At 41.8% G+C, this 18148-nt stretch overlaps 2 protein-coding genes across 4 annotated transcripts in view; one reads left to right on the top strand and one right to left on the bottom strand.

Annotated features, from left to right (window-relative positions):
• Positions 1-5554, bottom strand: part of dpa (disc proliferation abnormal) — a 133978-nt gene extending 128424 nt beyond the window's left edge. Inside the window, exons 1-3 of one of the 3 annotated variants that reach the window (XM_070530649.1) lie at positions 5418-5554; positions 3590-3671; positions 1026-1049 (exon numbers count right to left, since the gene is read on the bottom strand). In XM_070530649.1, coding sequence (XP_070386750.1) covers positions 1026-1049; positions 3590-3653 — 88 coding nt within the window. In that variant the 5' untranslated portion in view covers positions 3654-3671; positions 5418-5554. Of the gene's footprint in view, positions 1-1025; positions 1050-3589; positions 3672-3815; positions 3836-3899; positions 4003-5417 lie in introns of those variants that run through there. The other 2 variants (XM_070530648.1, XM_070530650.1) reach the window with 2 other exon arrangements.
• On the top strand, positions 4911-12807 carry LOC139054107 (uncharacterized). Its single transcript, XM_070530651.1, has one exon. It carries the CDS (start codon positions 5212-5214, stop codon positions 6577-6579), a length of 1368 nt encoding a protein of 455 aa, XP_070386752.1. The 5' UTR covers positions 4911-5211; the 3' UTR covers positions 6580-12807.
• Positions 12808-18148: the final 5341 nt, after the last annotated feature.

Here is an 18148-nt window from a genome sequence, read left to right as displayed (position 1 = left end):
TGGTATATGTTTAGATGAATGTGAACACCCAAAGTTCCCCAATGACTGTGCTGCTGAAAGCACCATATCACTAAGAGGAAAGAATGTGCTGCAGCATATTCTTTCCTCTTTGCAAACAGAATCTTATGATCTCATATTTTGGTAAATCAAAGGTTGCCTATCCTTTTCCCATTACAACCATTAACTCACAACCAGAATAGGTAACTTATAGCTATAGCTTAAAGATAAATAAAAAGACAAAATTCCAAGCAAGTTGTTGTCATGACAGCTTAGACTTTTCGTTAAAAATGGAGTGTTTTGGGCTGCAATTTGGCAACTGTCAAAAAAAGTTGCCAACACTGCTTTGCACTCGGTGCAAGTCAGGAACAAACTGGCCCAGTCAGATTGCAAACTGTGTACATGACCAGTGATAACGTTCCACCAGAATTCCTTTTATTTCAGTGCAATGCTAAAGCTCCTGCCACATCAAAAGCTTTGAAAGCGAGCTCTCCGAAACCTGTGAATGGAAGCGAAATTGAATTGCAGCAGGATACTGGTGCCATTTCAGGCTGGTTTCATTTTGCAAATCAAACCAATTACTTATTCACAGCTGAGAATATTGGACATGTCCTAACTAGAACAAGTAAATCAGACCCAACTACGATAATTTGCAAATGGAAGAAGCTGCAATTGGTCCCAACTACAACTGTAAATGTTTGTCATAAAACATTTAGACTGGAACCAGTTGGAACACCAGTGGAAAATTTTCACTTGGGAGGAAGTTAGCCATCCTGACTGCCTGCCGCAGGAGCAGTGATTTTTACATTACAGTACTTGTATTAAGCAAAGTTCAAAATACTTTTATTTTTCAACTTTTATGCAGGCAGAGATGACAAACAGCACATTAGTAAAGGGAAAACTCTGAAACATTAAAAAAAAAAATCTATTTTCTTTCCTAAAGCAGTGGCAGCAGAAAAAACGTGCAAATGTTAATACATAACAAATTATAAGACAGCCACCTATTTGCTCAAATGTTCACTACTCACGTGTGTTTCTGAGGCTTCTCGACGCTGAAAATGGAGGAAAAAAATTGCATGGTGGTCAACATATGGGACACAATGTCAAATATCATTAAAGCATGATTTGAGCTACATTAACCGCTTAATGTCTTACAACATACAAACATTTCAGATTTTTTCAGTTGCCATGCACAATATGAAGCTGAACATGAATAATGGACCTGAAAGGGCCAATGTGTACAGAATGCCATGAAAATCATATTAAGCAAACATATTGACGATACACACCACGAAGAAGCCCCAAACTCCAAAAACACTCCCAAGCTTTTTTCTGCACTTTTCTGGTCCCTTCTTTACACATGATCCCATCAGCACAAAACTGTCAATTAGTCAACAAGGAACAAGAGCACCAACATGACAAGCACCAGCTGTGTGTTCTGAGAAGAGAGAGGGGTTGCACATTATGTGCCTCTGACCCTTCCTTGAAACTTTCATTCTGATGGACTCACACAGAGGCCAATCAGAGGAGAACAAAGAGCTATTCTGGTTCCTCTGTCTTGCTTGGCTCAAACGATCTATAGTTTTTGCTGGTGAAACGGGGTACAGAGAAGTACAAAGCGAGGAGGAGAGCAATTGTGGGGAGGGTAGTGAAGGCAAGCGTGAAAACACAGCAGCCTCATAGTCGTTCATCAACACCTTTAACTTTGCTACTATGACATCATTTCAAGAAATTCTTGCAGCTGTACGTTCAGGGAAATTTTGGATGGGGGGGGGGGGGGGGGAGGGCCTTTAATCTCTAAAGGAGTGTTTTTCATACGAATAGCATTCTTGGCACTGTCAGACCAGTTTTATTTCTGGCTATCTAAATATTCCACCAATCATAGTACAGTCTAAAAATATAGGCCTAGCCTCTTTAACGGCACTGCTCAGTGAAACACAGACAAAAAATTCCTTTATAATTTTACTAGTGCCAAACAAAATCAAACCCCCATCACAGGGGTTCCTCATGTACAGCAGCTCAATGTTTAGCATACTGCAAATACCTGCAGGAAGGGAGGAATTAATTCTCATTGTTTGCAGGCACCGGCACGCCACACATCTTTGTTCAGATCATTCTCAGATCATTTAAGAGTGTTAAACTGAAAAATCTTACATTACATGAAGTGGAAATCTCGCTGCCAAAAACAATGTCAAATGATAGCACGATACAGTATGTTTTGTTATACTCAGTCAGCCTTAGTTGAAATTCCGTAGCAACCCCTACTATCCCTAATATCTAAGCTGCAACTTCTTTGCAATAGCTATCCATAAAAGCAGCCATGCTTGACGCAAAGATTCCTATAGCAGTGGGGTGCGATCGCTTTGATATATTTAAGGCTACATACCCCTAGTGTCACCTTGGCACATCTACTCGGGAGGACTGGCCAAGAATGGGCGCATATGGGCGCAAAACGCGCATATACCGAGTAAAACAAACGCCCAGTGACCCAAGTTTTCTAGTAGGCCAGACAGCAGCCAGCAGCAAGTTTTCTATTTGGCCACATACAAATTGGTCCCTGTCTGCTTGGCAAGACAGCCATCAGCACATACCTATTGACATAAGCTAGTAGACAACTTGAGTCAATGGGTGTATGACGTTAGATACAAATTGACAAGCAGGAAAATTGGTAAGTTCCCAAAGAATGCTGATCGCATCGAACTATTTTTCTAGAAGTGCCTTTTCTGCTCCCTGCCAACTTTGATGTACACCTGTGAGCAATAGTATAAAAAACAGGGGATTCTGCAATAAAACCAACTTTCTTAGATGGCTATGCAAGTACCTCGAAATTGAGAACTGCAGTCATTGCAAACTTTCCAGTGCACTCACCAATTTCAATTTTTTTTAACTGTGGTCCCTATGCTTTTGCTCATGGGCGTGCCTTTTCTAGGCACTACCAGTGTGCTTCAATACTTTGCATCATTAAAAGTATTGAATGACGCTGGTTCTACTTACCAGATTATAGTGAAGCTTTTACAGCCAATAGCCCATTAAATTATCAACAGTCTGAACTAGGAATATTAAAACATTCTTTATACTGCATTGGCAAAAACAATTTTTTAATCCAGAAGTTCTCTTTTTACAAGACGTGACTAGTGTGAGCCATTTTTTTAAACTAACATATGGAATAAAGCTGCCGATTCATCGTGTCATTATTTTCTCAGTAAAGGTACACTGAAACCTGGGTAAAATTAGGAGCACAATTACAGAAACTATAAAAAGGTACCGCTGCTATAACACTGCAGAAAATTAAGCCAAAGGGTATCCCAAATTAGCAAACAAAAATTTCGCGTTAACATATGACGTAGTATTTAAGATATAACGTTCAAAACCAGGGTGACCGATTTACGTCCTACCGTGTCCCTTTAAATGCGACCAGTTCCAGATGCAAGCAGCTGGCGGCAGTGGTTAACACTACGGTTCGACGCAAGTTTAAAAGGAACATACAACTGACATAAGAAGGCACTTGCGCACAAACAATATCAAAACCCTTCAAGTTGCACGCTTTCAAGTAGGCTGTTTGCACAGGAGTCGAAGGCATCGACCAACATACGTGTCCGCGGCTCTCGGCTCGTGCTTCTCGTGTTCCTCCGAGGTGTGCTTGAAGGTGACGACATCCTTCGCTTTCAGATTCACTGAAAATGAAAAAAAAAAGATGAGAAAATTAGCTGCGCGACGATCTGGTCCCCTCAAACTAAAGTTGCGCACTCCGGCCTCGCGGCTTTGTTCGCTACGATCGCAGCTTTAAATGGTCGTTTCAAAAGCGAAAGCGGGCATACTTGGAAATTTACAAGTATTCCAATTCATTATGCAAGTTTTTATAACCAAGTTAAGCAAGTGCAACTATCCGATTATAAGCTTACCACAACTTCCCGCTACAGCACACAACAGACTACCGGCATGCACTCAACGCACAGAATTTTGGCGCGAAAAGAACAGAGGTAAAGCAAAAACAACTAAAAGAACAGGTCACATGATGTTAAACGTCTTATTGCTACTAGTTGCATGGCCTCCGAGATCGACAACGACAACCCGGGTCTCTGATTTTCCAATGCCGGAGTTTCCTGAAGGACGAAGGTGCCGTATATGTTTTCTGCATCAGTTTCATAAGAGCGAATTTGTATTTAAGGACATGTACATCCAACAAATGAAACCATGATAGATTGTAATGATCATAATGAGCCGTTATCGAAACGAAAGTTGAGGTGTCCAAAACCCGACGTCTTACATGTTTTCGGCTCCCAAAATAACTTCCGCCTCATTCAACCAGCAAAACCATAGCCTTTAAGATGTGCATTATAAATTCAGTGTGCCAACCAATGAATTTCAATGAAACTTCTGTAGGAACGAGTTGGTACATGTCCAGTAAAAGAAAATAGTGCAAACCAGTGGACGACCACAAAATGAGAGGGCACACAGAGAAGCGCTGCAAACACACACATGGCTGCAAAGTAAGCGCAACGGCAAGAACGGTTTACCGAAGTTTCATTAAAGATGAAACCCGTGTAAGAATCTAGCCGCAGGTATGGCCAGTATGGCGTTGTGGGCATAGGAGTTTTTCAGGGGTAGATGGGGGGGGGGGGGGAAAGTTGGTGCTGTTGAAGGTGGTAAGCTGCAGCTGCCTACTTGAATGTTAACCAAGGTGAAGTATAGCAGAATTTTATGTGTCCTTCTCATTATATGGTCTTCCTGGTTTGCGCTATTCTCTTTTACTGTACTGTGCCAACCTATGGCGCATGTTTTGGACAACACCTATTAGTCTTCGAGCCATGACGCTATAACGGCTAGAACTTCTGCTGTTTCTGTCTCTCACAACCGGATAATTAATTTTCCTAAGGAAGAGAAAAAAAAAGAAAACTGCAACCCACTCTGGCGGATCAGGCATGGTGGTGAGCAGCGTAGCAGAGAGAGAAATTTGTTCTTAGGTGGCGCTAGCCACCATTCTGTTGCCTCAAAGCAAGCTGCAAACATGGCTGCGAAGTAAGTGCCACGGCAAGGTTTACCAAAGTGTCGTGAAACTCATGAAAGAATCCAGTCACAGGTATCGCGTTGTGGGCATAGTGTTTTGCGAGGGTAGGGAAGATGGGCGGGGGAAAGTTGGTGTTGTTGAAGGAGGTAAGCTGCAGCTGCCTACTTGAATGTTAACCAAGGTGAAAGTATAGCAGAATTTTAAAAATGCTGCTCCGCCGTAAAATTCCTTCGGGGAGCGGTGCAAGAGGACAGGCTAGTGCAAATGGCGACACAACGCAAGAGAAGTCGGAGAGTGAACTAGAAGACTGTCAACGTCTGTGTACTTCTGGGATATCATCAAAGCCCAAGATGAAGACAAACTTTTTCAAATCGCTGCGCGAACACTGGCGAAAGCGAAAAACGAAACTTGCTCTGCAGAATGGTGTTGAAGTTTGCTCAGGACCACCAGAGCCAAACAGTCGAAAAAGAGACGTGACCGTGTACTGCGCAAGGTCTTCGTCGTTAACTGCACCCGACTTGCATGAAGATTCACCCAATGACGCCAATGACAATTATGTTCGTGCCGGAGTTCGTTCGGATGGTGAAAGCGCGTGCAGTGATGCTGATGGCGAGACTGAATCCACGCGTCACGATCTGCCCTCATCTTCGTCGTTCGCAGCCCCTTCTGTACCTGACAGACAGGCAGGATTTGTCAGGGGTGTCGCAGAACATTTCACGCACAGCCAACTGAATTTCGAGCAGCGTGGAACATCATGCAATATTGAGGAAGGATTAGGGAGACAGCTTCCAGCAACAAGTAATCGATGCTTGTCTCAACCGGTCACTGTGCATGGCCACAGCTACACGAGTACAGCATGCGAAGATCATTGGAAAAGGACTGGCGCGCACGACGACACCACGCAGTCGGCAGGTGTTGCTGGAGGCACGGACAGATTACGTAGCGAAGCCTCCGTAATTTCATCTGCTGCGGAAGGACCGCAGGTTCCTCCTCGGCAGACCCTGTGCGACGGTACGCCGTCAGTGTTTGTCCCCGTGTTGCCGGAAACGGATGGTCGAGAAGACTCAAGGATCAGTAGTCTAAGTGAGGAATTGTTCAAGTTATCTAAGCACGGTTGGTACTGGGGGCCGATTACGCGGGGCGAAGCCGAAGAGAAGCTGGCTGACCAGCCAGACGGTGCTTTCCTTGTACGAGACAGCTCTGACGACAGATACTTGCTGAGTCTTACGTTTAAGTCATATGGCAAAACGTTGCATACGAGAATTGAGCACTGCAATGGTCTATTCAGCTTCTATGCTCAGTCTGGACCTGAGGGTCGTGCCTGCATTGTTGATCTTATCCAAGAATCCATGAACTATTCTCAGTCAGGTGTGTTTTGCTATTCACGGGGTCGAAGCCCTGGTGTTCCCTCTTTCCCAGTGCGCCTCATCAAACCTGTGTCACGACTTACTCATGTTCGGTCCTTACAATACCTTTGTCGCTTTGTGATCCGGCAGTACACACGCTTTGACCACATCCAAAGACTTCCACTACCATCTCGTATTAAGGGCTACCTTGAAGAGGGGCACTACTGAAAGCTACAAGTTCAGTCTACAGGCCCAGAAGCTCCAGGAGTATGGCCTGTTTGCTACCGGTACTGTTATGCAGTTATAGAGGCTCGTATATGACATGAGCCTAGCACACCATGCCACGAAATAATGATTTAGGTCAAGGTAGTCATGTTGTAAAGGCCTGCAGATGGTGTGAAAGCTCACAAACAGTTTTGTGCATCAGCATGCAGCCACTTACAGTTCACTGCCTAGAGTGGTGTTTGTTACTCTAGATATTTTGTTTACAAAGTGCAAGGGAAGTGCCCAGAGTGAAAGTTTTTTATATTGTGCTCAACATATTTTCTTAAGCCACAAGGTTGAGCACAGCTAGACTTCACATCAGCAACACTCTTTGGAGGATGCAGATGCCCTTGCTATTGTGTGTGTTAATTATCTTGCATGTGCACATTTTATCAGTTAAGGTGCCAGTGATTCTGTGCTCAAAGGATGTCTTACAGGTTCTTTGAATGGACATGTGTCCAAAAGCACAAATCAACGTACAGACAATTTTTTTACTGGGAAACTTGTTGGAAACAATTCAGGTTCTTGATAATGTAAACATTACATTATTTTTTTAGTGGAATCTATACATTTGTGCTTTTGGTAAATGTGCATGTTCACATTTGTTTTCAAGGTTTTTTTCCCCCTCTTATGTACATCTTTGCCTTAGGGCATGAAAGCTTGTCCTTTCTGAACAACCGTATGCAAGTTTACCAAGGCCATGTGCTGTTCCTAGTGTTTTTGAGCAGGCAGAACTTGCAGGTGTTGGGGAATATTAAGAATACTGGAAGCAAGCGTTGCCACAGAATATAATGACATAACATCATGTCTTGGCAACTTGTATGGTATTATGCACTATGGCAGTGTGGGGAAACTTGTGTAATATTTAATGCCCTTATTCAAGGGTGTCACTTGTTAGGAAACAGCTTCTGTACAACTGTGCGATCTTTCCTTTTTCTTTTTACTTCACTGCATTGCCATTGTCAGCAACTTGTTCATGTGTCAAAACATTGCTTGTCTCTTTGAAGCTGCATTATGTCATTACAAAACAGGTCTTATAAAACTGTCATAACTTTCCTCAAGGTATTCTCTACTTAGTGCACACATCTGTTGTCACTGTGCCATAAACAAATTTGTCCTGGGGTGTATTGCATGAATATGGTTTTGGGGCTAGGCCTGAATTAGCAACATTGCTGCTAATGTTTAAGTGTTCAACAAAAATATATTTGTCTTTATGTGTATATATACGAGCCTCTTAACTCTGGCCTTTAAATTTTAAGACCAGAGTATTGTATGAGCGAAATTTATGTTCTTTAACTTATTTTACTAAGTGTGGTGCTAAGAGAGAAACAGTGCTTTGTGTTTATGGCTATCAGTGATCGGCAGTCACAAAAGAAGAAGAAGAAAAAAACAGAACAAGAGAAAATGTGTTGCACCTTTGATACTTACATTAAACATTAAAATGCAAAAAGATTGACATTGCAATTTGTATTTTCAGACACTGTCTAAAGCAAATGCTACACTTTCGCTGCTACCTAGTTTTTCAGTTTATTTGCCTGCAACCTAACTTTTATGGTGGTATCTGTTCTGTATCTGCTGAACTTTGAAACTTTAATGGCAGAATACACCCGCTATGGTGTATGCACTTGTATGCGAAATGTTTGGTTCCTTTAATTGGTTGTTGTATTGTGTTAGCTGATTTGAATGTAAACATAGCCCCAATTGCTGTCAGTGGCTTTTTTTTTTTTTGTAGACATTTGGGCCTTGTGCAAGCGCATCCAAGTGTGCCCCATCAGTAGCAGCAATGCACCTAAGCTAAAGACATCCCTGGGTGGAGCAGTAACAAGTAAACATGTCTTTCTAGGAGAATTTAACGCTATGGTAGTAGTTACAACATTGATCAAGTGAGTGTTGTCTAACCACTGAATTAACAAGCCACTCAGAGGCTTAGCAGCTGATCAAGAAAGTGGTAACGAATCTAAAGAGCATACATACAGTGAGGCGTTGGGAAGGAAAATGATGAGGGTAACCTTTAGAGATAAGACAACAGTGTGGATTGGGAATCAAATGAGGGTTGATGATATGCTAGTCGAGATTAAGAGGAAGCTTTAGCTCGGGTGCTCCTATCTAAATACATGTAAAAGGAGAATTCGTTTTGCTTGGCAACCACTGCACCAAATTTGACGATGTTTGTTTTGTTTAAAAGAAAAACTTAATATCTAATGACGGTTGGTTTCGAATTTTTGATTTAGGCCCTCAATGTTTTCTTAAAAATTGAAAAAAAATCAAACATTTTCAAAAAACGAAACTATCAAATTTACAACTCGGAAACGAAACATGATAATACAATTCTGTTAATTGCGTCTAATAGTACATCTAAAGCAGACAAAATTGATATGCTATGCATGAATCTCAAAAAATTTAGTAATATTCAACTACAGCTTTTGCACAATCTTTGTAAACAACATGAACAATTCACGTAAGATATAAAATAACATATCGAATTTGTCCGCTTTCAATGGACTAATGGATGCCTTTTACGGAACTGGGATATCTGTTTTTGATGCAGAGTTATGGATTTGTAAACTTCGTTCTATTTTTTTCTATCTTTCGCATTTGTGAAAATTCCTTTAACAAAATTCAGGACATCAATCGAAATTCCGCTTCCAATAGTCACTAGAAATTAACTTTCTCTCTCGATTGCAACAAATTTCATTAAAATTGGTCCAGGGGTTATCTCAGAAAAACGTTTTTGCGTTTTACATGTATTTGAATAGGCTGCGTCGGAGTTGGGCCCGAGCTAAAGCTTCCTCTTAAGAGCGAGAACTGGAGTTGGATAGGTAATGTAATGCATGGAGCAGGTTGTCTCTTAGGGCAACAGAATGGGTGATTAGGGAAAGGGAATACAGTTGATTATAGCAGAACAGTGATATCCTCAATGGGGTGCTGAAATTAACAAATTTGTCGATATAGGGTGGGTTTTCATTCCCACATGGCAGGGATAATTGGAAGTGGCTGGGAGAGGCCTTTATCCAGCAAAATTGCCACGAGATGGATTTATGTTACTCGAAATAAACCAGTCACCAATCCCAAAACTTAGTGCTTGGTTGAAGGCACTAAGCGCATATTTTCCTAGCTTTTTACCTTTGAGAAAGCCGAGAATGAGTCAAAGGAACAATTGTACTGTTTAAGAGGCCACTGGGTTCCTGATGGCACTTTTCGTGGAACTCTGTGCCTCGTGCATACTGTGCTAGTGTTTTGCCATAGGCCATCAATGTGGTTGAAGCACATGCCATCCAAGCAAATATAGTTTAATGATGCTGGGAAATCGTCTTTTTAGTAAATATTATACAGAGCCAGTACCCTTTCATAACAAAAGCAACAGTTTTTCATCCACTTGCAACCAATGGTGTCTTGCTGTGTACATTTGTGCTTCCCTCTGCTGCTTAATCAATTCCTAAGTGTGATATCTCATCCAGTGCACATTATGATTTTATCATCCAGAGATAGGATTTCGCACTGTGCATTTAACCACCCAACATGTTGATATCCTCAGCTCCTCTTTTTATAATTTGGCCTTGGTTAATGTGATAAATTATTTTTGCAAATGATAAATTTTGTAATGCATACATGCTTTGTGCTTTTTCATTTCATGTGGTAAGGAACTTCACTTTTGCCATATGAGACAAGCATCACATTAGAATGACTACTTGCCTGATTAAGCTAATTATTGAAATAGCTGCAATGCAAGTTTTCGTATGGGCTAGTTGTTCAGACTGGATGTTTCATTTGTAAAGCTTTGGTGAACTTATAGCTACAGACACAAACATTATGTGGCTCACTTTTTTTTTTGCCTTTTTAGATAGCTGCTGAGTCACCAATCATGATAAAGCCTCAGTTCTTTGAAATGCAACAAACCATTAGATATATATATGTTATAATGCGACCAGTTCGAAACACGCAAGCAGAACATAACTTCACGGTATAGGGTGTTGAGCTGAACTTTTTGATACATCGTGTAAATCAGAAGTGTTGGTTGTGTGATATTGCAAACTACTGATGTGCATGTCAGTCAGCGTAGTGCAGTGGTTGCAGGCCATGCTGTGACTGTGTTGCTGAAAGGTGGGCATGCACCACCACATTAGGCATTCTTTTCTCTGTCACTATGCACTTCTCCACAATGACAATGAATGAGCCTGGTCATCTATTGTTGCTTCGCTTCTTGCGAAACATGGAACACGCCTCTTAAATTCTTTCCCCATATCGCATTGAGTGCCCGACAGTGAATGTGTCATGGTGTGGCTGTATGGCCTGCAACCACAGCCCTCGACTGACAGACTTGCACAACAGTGGTTTGCGACACCACATGATCATCACCTTCAGTTTTCATGATGTAATGAGGAAGGAAGCCTGTTCGGGACACTGGAAGCTGCGCTCCATTATGGGTGCATATTGAATTGGTTGCTTTAACACTTTAACCCACAAAATAATTCTGGAAAAACATATCAAATTACTATTGTTTTTTTATGTAGCCATGAATTTTTTCTATGTCATTCTGATTCTGAAAATATATTACTTGATACCTGATTACATGTTTTTCCAGACTTCTACTAACCTACAGTGTTGAAAATTGAACCTAGCGGCAATTGCTGACGGTAACTCATCTTTGGCAATGGGAGGAGCACATCGGGTTGAACGAGTGTGACTCGTCATTGGCAATATTGGTACAACCTCCCATGACGAGTATAGATCAGCATTGGGGGCTAAAGGGTTAAAGGATTATACAATTAGCGAACTATTGAAGGCAACTATACAAGAAAGCAAAGCAAGCGAAAAGTCTCGTGTAATACTACTTCAATTGGCACTAAATTTAGTACAATATGCCGAGTCTCCGCAAAGAAAAAACATCTCACCAGACATGCTGTGTCATGTGCTAATATTTAACCTGGTTAAGCCGAAATCATAGTGCATATTTAATTCTCGTCACCATGCATTAAGGCATCGGGTATGATTGACTGATTCATTAATTCACAGAGTTTAAAGTACCAAAGAAACACTGGCTATAAAGGAGGCCATTGTGGAGGGCTTCAAATTAATTTTGACCACCTGGGGTTTTGATGTCTTCAAACTCTGTAAAATTCATGCTACATGCACCCTTTTAAAAGCTGTTTAATCCATAGAGCATTCAGCATCTTCCCAGATGTTCTGCATTATGTGCAAGTGAAAATCAATACCACCAGTCCCGTGTTCCGAGTTGCAAGACATGACTTAAAGCACAACACTGTAGAATAGCTGTTTTGACAATTTCTCTAATTTAAAGTGTGGTTTTGTTGCAAATTAGTTAAAGATCGAACTGTTACTGCACAAATGGTGTAAATGTTCTGGCCTGTGTACATTGTTGCAAAAAACTGGTTGCAATGTAGCAACTTCACAACCTATGCTCTATTGAACATTCTATGATGTTGCATGTATGAACAGACATTTATTTTGCAGGGTTACCAACATCAAGCACAAAAAAAATTCACGGCCTGAGAATTTCACTGCACTATGTTGGGTTTTGCATTATGTTATCCCATGTTTAGCAAAGGCAACTGTATCGCCATGCTGCACATAAACAGGAGTGTGGAAACACTGTTCACATGTTAACGGTCCTGAACTATTTAGTGTGCAATCTTGTCTGCTGCATTGTGATAACAACAATAGTCAGTGTTTGAACTGTGTATATGATGTGTATTTTAAAATGTTGAAGTGACAAATAGCATCTCGCAAATGCATATCTACAGATTCTTGTTGCTGTTACACATTACTTGGCCTGAACTTTTTGTGTCAAGATAGAAGAGCAAACTTGATTTTTCTTCATGGATGCATGAAACTTATCACTAGATGTGAATGTTTGATGCACGTGTCCACAGTATAGTACAACGTGAAACTGTTTCTCATTAAAAGTGGGCTCATTTTGAATTGGCCACATTGTTTAACAATGCATTGTTACTGTGCTGAGTTAACTATCAGACGCTGCTAAAGCATTGCCTTATAAATGGTTATGGCCTTTGGAACTGTCAGTGCAGTGAATTTCACTTTTCTCTTGTTAGGTAATCATAGGTATTGTCTCACTGACATTGCAGCTGTGAACGGCTGGTCTTTTGTAGCATTTTTGTTGCAATACTAGGAACATTAAGATTACTGCAATAAAGGTTTGGGGTACAAGGTAAATTTTTCTTGCCATTCATGTATGCAAGTACGACGCAAAGATGTATTTCTTTTTGATTTTATGATGACCAATATACATTGTGTAATATTGCATGACAAACTTGTGCCCTCCTAATTAAACGACACCAGTTCAAGAAATAATATTCAATGTGTGTTCAGGGGACATATTCTGTGACGATCGCTTTCGGCGATAGTATCACCGTCAGACACGTGCTGATTGGCTGATTGAGCAAAATCGCATGAGCTGATTGGCTAGTTGAGCACTACGCTACGCGAGGGCAATAGTATCGCAGAAGTGATTGTCGCAGAATGCGTCACCTGGATGCAGTGGTCTACATCATGTGTCACAAATTCTTGCACATTGTGAAAGCAACTACACAACTATTAAAAAAGAGAAAGGGGGGAGTATTCTCGAGAACTGTCTGCATTTTTTTTTTTCAATAATCGCTTACACATATAGTGATGGTTACAGTGCACCACAGGTGTTGCCAGTATCATTATTGGCAAGTGCAGATGAGCCAGCAATTTAACAGTTGAAGAATGTGATATTAACATTCAGGATCAGGATTTCAAGCGTGTTGCATCTTTAAGAGTGGGAACTCTACAGCAGCTGTTTAAAGCTTTCTAGCACATAAATTCACTAAGAACTGTGGATGTTATCTTGGCTAGGGTTATAGCAATGTATATTTCCAGAGGCGGGTGGGGTGACTTAGGCAAGGTGATCAGAGCTGTTTAAAATTGTATGTCCATGGTTTCTTAGAAAAAGTTTCACTGACCACATTGCATAAAATAGACTAGCACATCATTTGTTTTCCACACGGGCCAAACACTTGCCTTGTTTGTATCTTGTATGCTGATCATGCATTCTGTGGCAGACACGGGTGCTGGTTCGAGCTGTATGTGGATGAATCTTAGTGTCTGCTTGACAATTATAGAATTAGCTTACATCTGGGGACTTTATTTTCCTCCCATGCTTTTACTGTGTAGTAGTCGTAGTCTTACTTGGCTAGAAAACTTGGCAGCCAAATTTTTGGCATTGCAGATCAAAGATGATGTCCTTGGGTACCTAGCACAAGCGTTGCATGAACATTCACAGAGCCCTTTTTCTCCAAACACTTGTGAAACAAAATGTTTTAATACTTGTGCTGAAAAAAAAAAAAGTCGCGGTTTCATTAGTATTGCCTGGTACTGTGCAGAACATGACTGCACAAACATTTATTTCACAATTAAATGGTTCAGTAAGACGTAAACACACACAGCACTTGTGTGTTTTGTGTCTCAGCATTGTGAACTAGCCCAAAAAACCACTAATGTGAATCACCTCATTTTCAACAGCATATACAGGGTGGCCTTTTTTGAGGCAACAGAGATGATAGAAAAAAAGGCTGCAGCACCTAGGCCAATTCCCACCTTGCAGCTGGATTTCGTCAACATGCAGACACTCCTTATGTGCCTGAATGCTACAATCTGACTGATCTGAAAAATTTCACTAACTTTATCATTGCCGAGCTTGGAGTGCATGTTAAAATTTCACAGCTTGCAATTAATTTCGAAGGCTGGCTCATTTTTCACAATCGAACATGTTTCAATAAAAGATAAGCTGTTAGAACATTGAAAACATGACACATAAAACAGATAAAATTAATTAAATGTTGCAACAGTGCCACCCTCAACTCTGTTGCCAATTGAATCTAGTTGGCTGGCTGATAAGCTACTATTGGCCCTGGCTTGTCAGAGGATTATGTGCAAGGATTACCATATTGTGTCACTTCTGCCACCAGGGAGTGCTGTGTACAGCATGCTTGAGGTGTGGATAAATAATGGCACAAGTACCTTGGGGTGTGGATAAATAATGGCATTGAGTATCTAACAGAGTACGAAAAATATCTAACGACTAAAGGTAACAGAAGTGCAGCGATTATGAAGAGTAGGGCACTGTGGAACTACAATAGGTACGAGGTAGTACGAGGGATATGGAAGGGGGTAATGGTACCAGGCCTGACTTTTGCCAATGCGGTTCTATGTATTAGAACAGAGACCCGGCAACAGTTGGAAATTAGGCAACGTGGGGTGGGTAGGCTCGCTCTGGGAGCACATGGCAAGACACCAAATCTTGGAGTGCAGGGGGATCTGGGATAGTCTTCTTTCGAGGGCAGAGAGGCTAGTAGCAAGATAGCCTTTGAGGAGCGATTGAGAAAAATGGGGGAAATTCGGTGGGCTAGGAAGGTTTTCAGTTACTTATACAAGAGGAATGTTGACACGAGGTGGAGGAAGCGAACTAGAAAATTGACAAGCAAATACTTGGGCAGTAGCGGGGGAACAAGTAAGGAATCATCTGTCAAGAAAAAGGTTAAGGAGGCAGAGAGGGGTATGTGGAGTACAGAGATGCAAACCAAATCGGCATTGGAGACATACAGGACGTTTAAGCAAGAAATAGCCAAAGAAAATATTTACGATAACTCTAAGGGAAGCTCATTGTTGTTCGAAGCCAGGACAGGTGTACTGAGGACTAAAACGTACCGAGCCAGATACCAGGAGATAGATTTGGTATGCGAGGCGTGTAGAGAGGAGGAGGAAACGGCGGAACACCTGATACTTGCTTGTAAACAACTTCACCCTGCAGTTGAAACTAACGGGGAACTATTCAAAGCCTTGGGCTTTAAAGACAGTGAAAGTAGAATAGACTTTGAACAGGTAGAAATAACTAAACGGAGGCTAACTGATTGGTGGACAATATCAACGCAAAAGTAAAGGAGTAAATACATAGGTATGCATGCATATAGAACGATTAAAGGCTAGGTGGCGCGCGTCGCCGCCGCCCGATTCAAAGGGTTGAGCCACAATCATCCATCCATCCATCCATCCTTATTCACAAAAAGAAGTAAATTGTAGTTGTCTTTGATGAAAGATATCTCAAAATAGAATCGTAATACAAAAAACTTGGGATTGAAACAACCTTGGAAAATAGCAGTCTTCATCTGTGCAACCTCATCACAAAGTACACAAAGACAATGAGCCTCTCCTTATTGCAGCTGGCACTGCCATGAAGAACAATGCCACTTTTGAGTCCTTTGCAAGACTTTCTCAGTTTATTCACAGTTTGCCCTACAACACTTGAGCGTACACACCACACTATCACATCATTGTTATCTATATCAGGCCAATATGAACCCTGCATGAAGATTTGTACTTCTGCCTGTCTGTGAAACTAAGCTGCCAAGTTGGAATATGCCATTGTTAGAAAAATTGTGTTGCCTAGCATGATAACCCCATATACAGATGCATAGTCTAATTTCTTATGAACAAATAGTAAAATAATGCATTATTATTGCACAACACCTGCACATTCTTTCTTCAGATGGAAGGGGAAGAGACCGAAAATGTGCTTCAGTTACTTGTGAGACACCTGTATACGTCCTTCAGTGTAAACTTTATCCATTTCTAATGATAGCGCAGGGTAGGAGTGCTGCCCTGCATTGTACTATGCAATGCAGGATTTACAGCTGTGCACTTATTAAACATTTTCTTCACTTTTCACTGCATGCTTTGATTGAAGTGTTGTGTTATGCCAATGTATACACTTGGCAGAGAACATAGCATGTCTAGCTCATGCTATTCCACTGCAATTCACTGTGCTAAACAGGGTGTTTACCAAGTTGACACTTCCAACTTCCCTAAATTCCCTGTGTTTTCCAGGTTTTCCCTGAGTGCCTTTGCAAAATTCTCTGAGTGACACAGAACTTTTTTTTATATCAAGATGGGCTGACACCATGTTGCCCGATGCTGTCACTTTCTAGCAAGCATGTTAAAAAATAAAAACTACTTAATCCATTTTGAGTAGCAAAGAGCAGTGTTTATTTTATTCAAAAAGAAAACAGAAGGGAGGGGTTAGTAGTACCACAATGAATGAGATATTTTAAAGAAAAACGGTAAAGCCCATTGTAAATCGAGTCGAACATCTTTGAATAAGAATAAAGAGATGCATACAGAAGCAAATATTTTCGTATATGAGCTATTCCTACCAACTGATAGCAAGCTCATCAGTATGAGGCCCGAACTTTTTGTCACAAGTGAGATTCTCAGAAGCTGGAAAGTCAACTTCAGCTGTCCTGACATACTCTCAGCCCGCACACAACACCTCAGTGTTGCGTTTCGCTGCTTTAAAGAGTTTATTTTGGTTTAGATGAGGGACATGTGCACCTGTGTCTTGGCATCAGCCAACACTTTGTTTTTTGAGCTTGAGCTCCATCAAAGAAGTGGTGGCATACTTCCTTTCCCATTCATTCCTCAGTGCATCAGTCCTTTCTGTTCTTGTCGTCCTTATGCTGCACGTTTGCCCCATCGACCATTTGAAGCATCCTGTTGGTTAGTCTTACAGTCAACATCCAATTTTTGGCCTCCCTAGGGGTCGCGAAAATGTCCAAAAAAATTGGGCAGTCCGAAAAAATGAATGCATGTCCATTACCGCAGCTGTGGTCAAATGGTTAGGGCGTCCGGCCCGGCTGCGGGAGGTGCTGGGTTCGAACCCAACCGCTGGACACCCACTGGTTAAACGAGTACAAGTGATTCCCCACCAGGCGCCCGGTTGCCAAAGGTGAATCAATGCTTGGGGAAAGCTCCCGCCGACCGTTAATGCATTTGAATCCCTAAGGGCTGAAATCACCACAGGCACATCCGAAAAAGCTCTGAACACCTGCCAGTACACTTACTAGGCATATCGGTGCTCACACTGTGACAGGAGACGGCGGGAGCACGCGTGTATAATTGAAGGGGCCCTGAACCACCCATCGCGCTTGGTGAAATATACTCCACAGGTATTATCGCTGCTGTGAACATCTGAGCTACGTTTCGCTGTTCTACGCGGTGCGTACGACACCTTTCTCTCAAACGCCTTTTTCAACAGAAGGCTGTGTCCTCACTCTCTTCTACACGCACTATTTCGTCATTCCCTTAGACGGCTGCTATTGGCGAATAGCTGGCATAAGCTCACAGAACACCTATACACTGATAAGCTGCGGTCGGCTATATGGCGTAGATACCGCAGCCGCCGCGGAGTGCCGCCACAAGTCCATTGGTTAAGAGCGCTGAGACTTGCCGAGGACAACCGCGTCGTGGCACCTAAGGCGGAAGTCGTGGTGTCTACGGCAACATCCAAAATGTAATTTAAACTGCGCACCACGGTGAAATTTAGAAGTCGGAGCGTTGTGGGCACGCCCCATTGCGCCGTAGCCTTCGCAGTGCAAGGCATTGAAGAAGGAACGGGGGCACAGCCGAGGCCGTGTTTGATTGCCAATAACTCCGCTTCCGCTGAATGCCTTGAAGTACTTTTTGTGGCAAAGTATTT

Source organism: Dermacentor albipictus, chromosome 1 (genome assembly GCF_038994185.2).
Source record: "Dermacentor albipictus isolate Rhodes 1998 colony chromosome 1, USDA_Dalb.pri_finalv2, whole genome shotgun sequence".
Classification (NCBI taxonomy): domain Eukaryota; kingdom Metazoa; phylum Arthropoda; class Arachnida; order Ixodida; family Ixodidae; genus Dermacentor; species Dermacentor albipictus.
Note: the sequence above shows the minus strand (reverse complement) of the source record. Positions and strands in the feature narration are given on the sequence as shown.

Bases quoted from the DNA above. Each gene is read 5' to 3' on its own strand.
- LOC139054107 (XM_070530651.1), top strand. From the start codon at position 5,212: ATGCTGCTCCGCCGTAAAATTCCTTCGGGGAGCGGTGCAAGAGGACAG.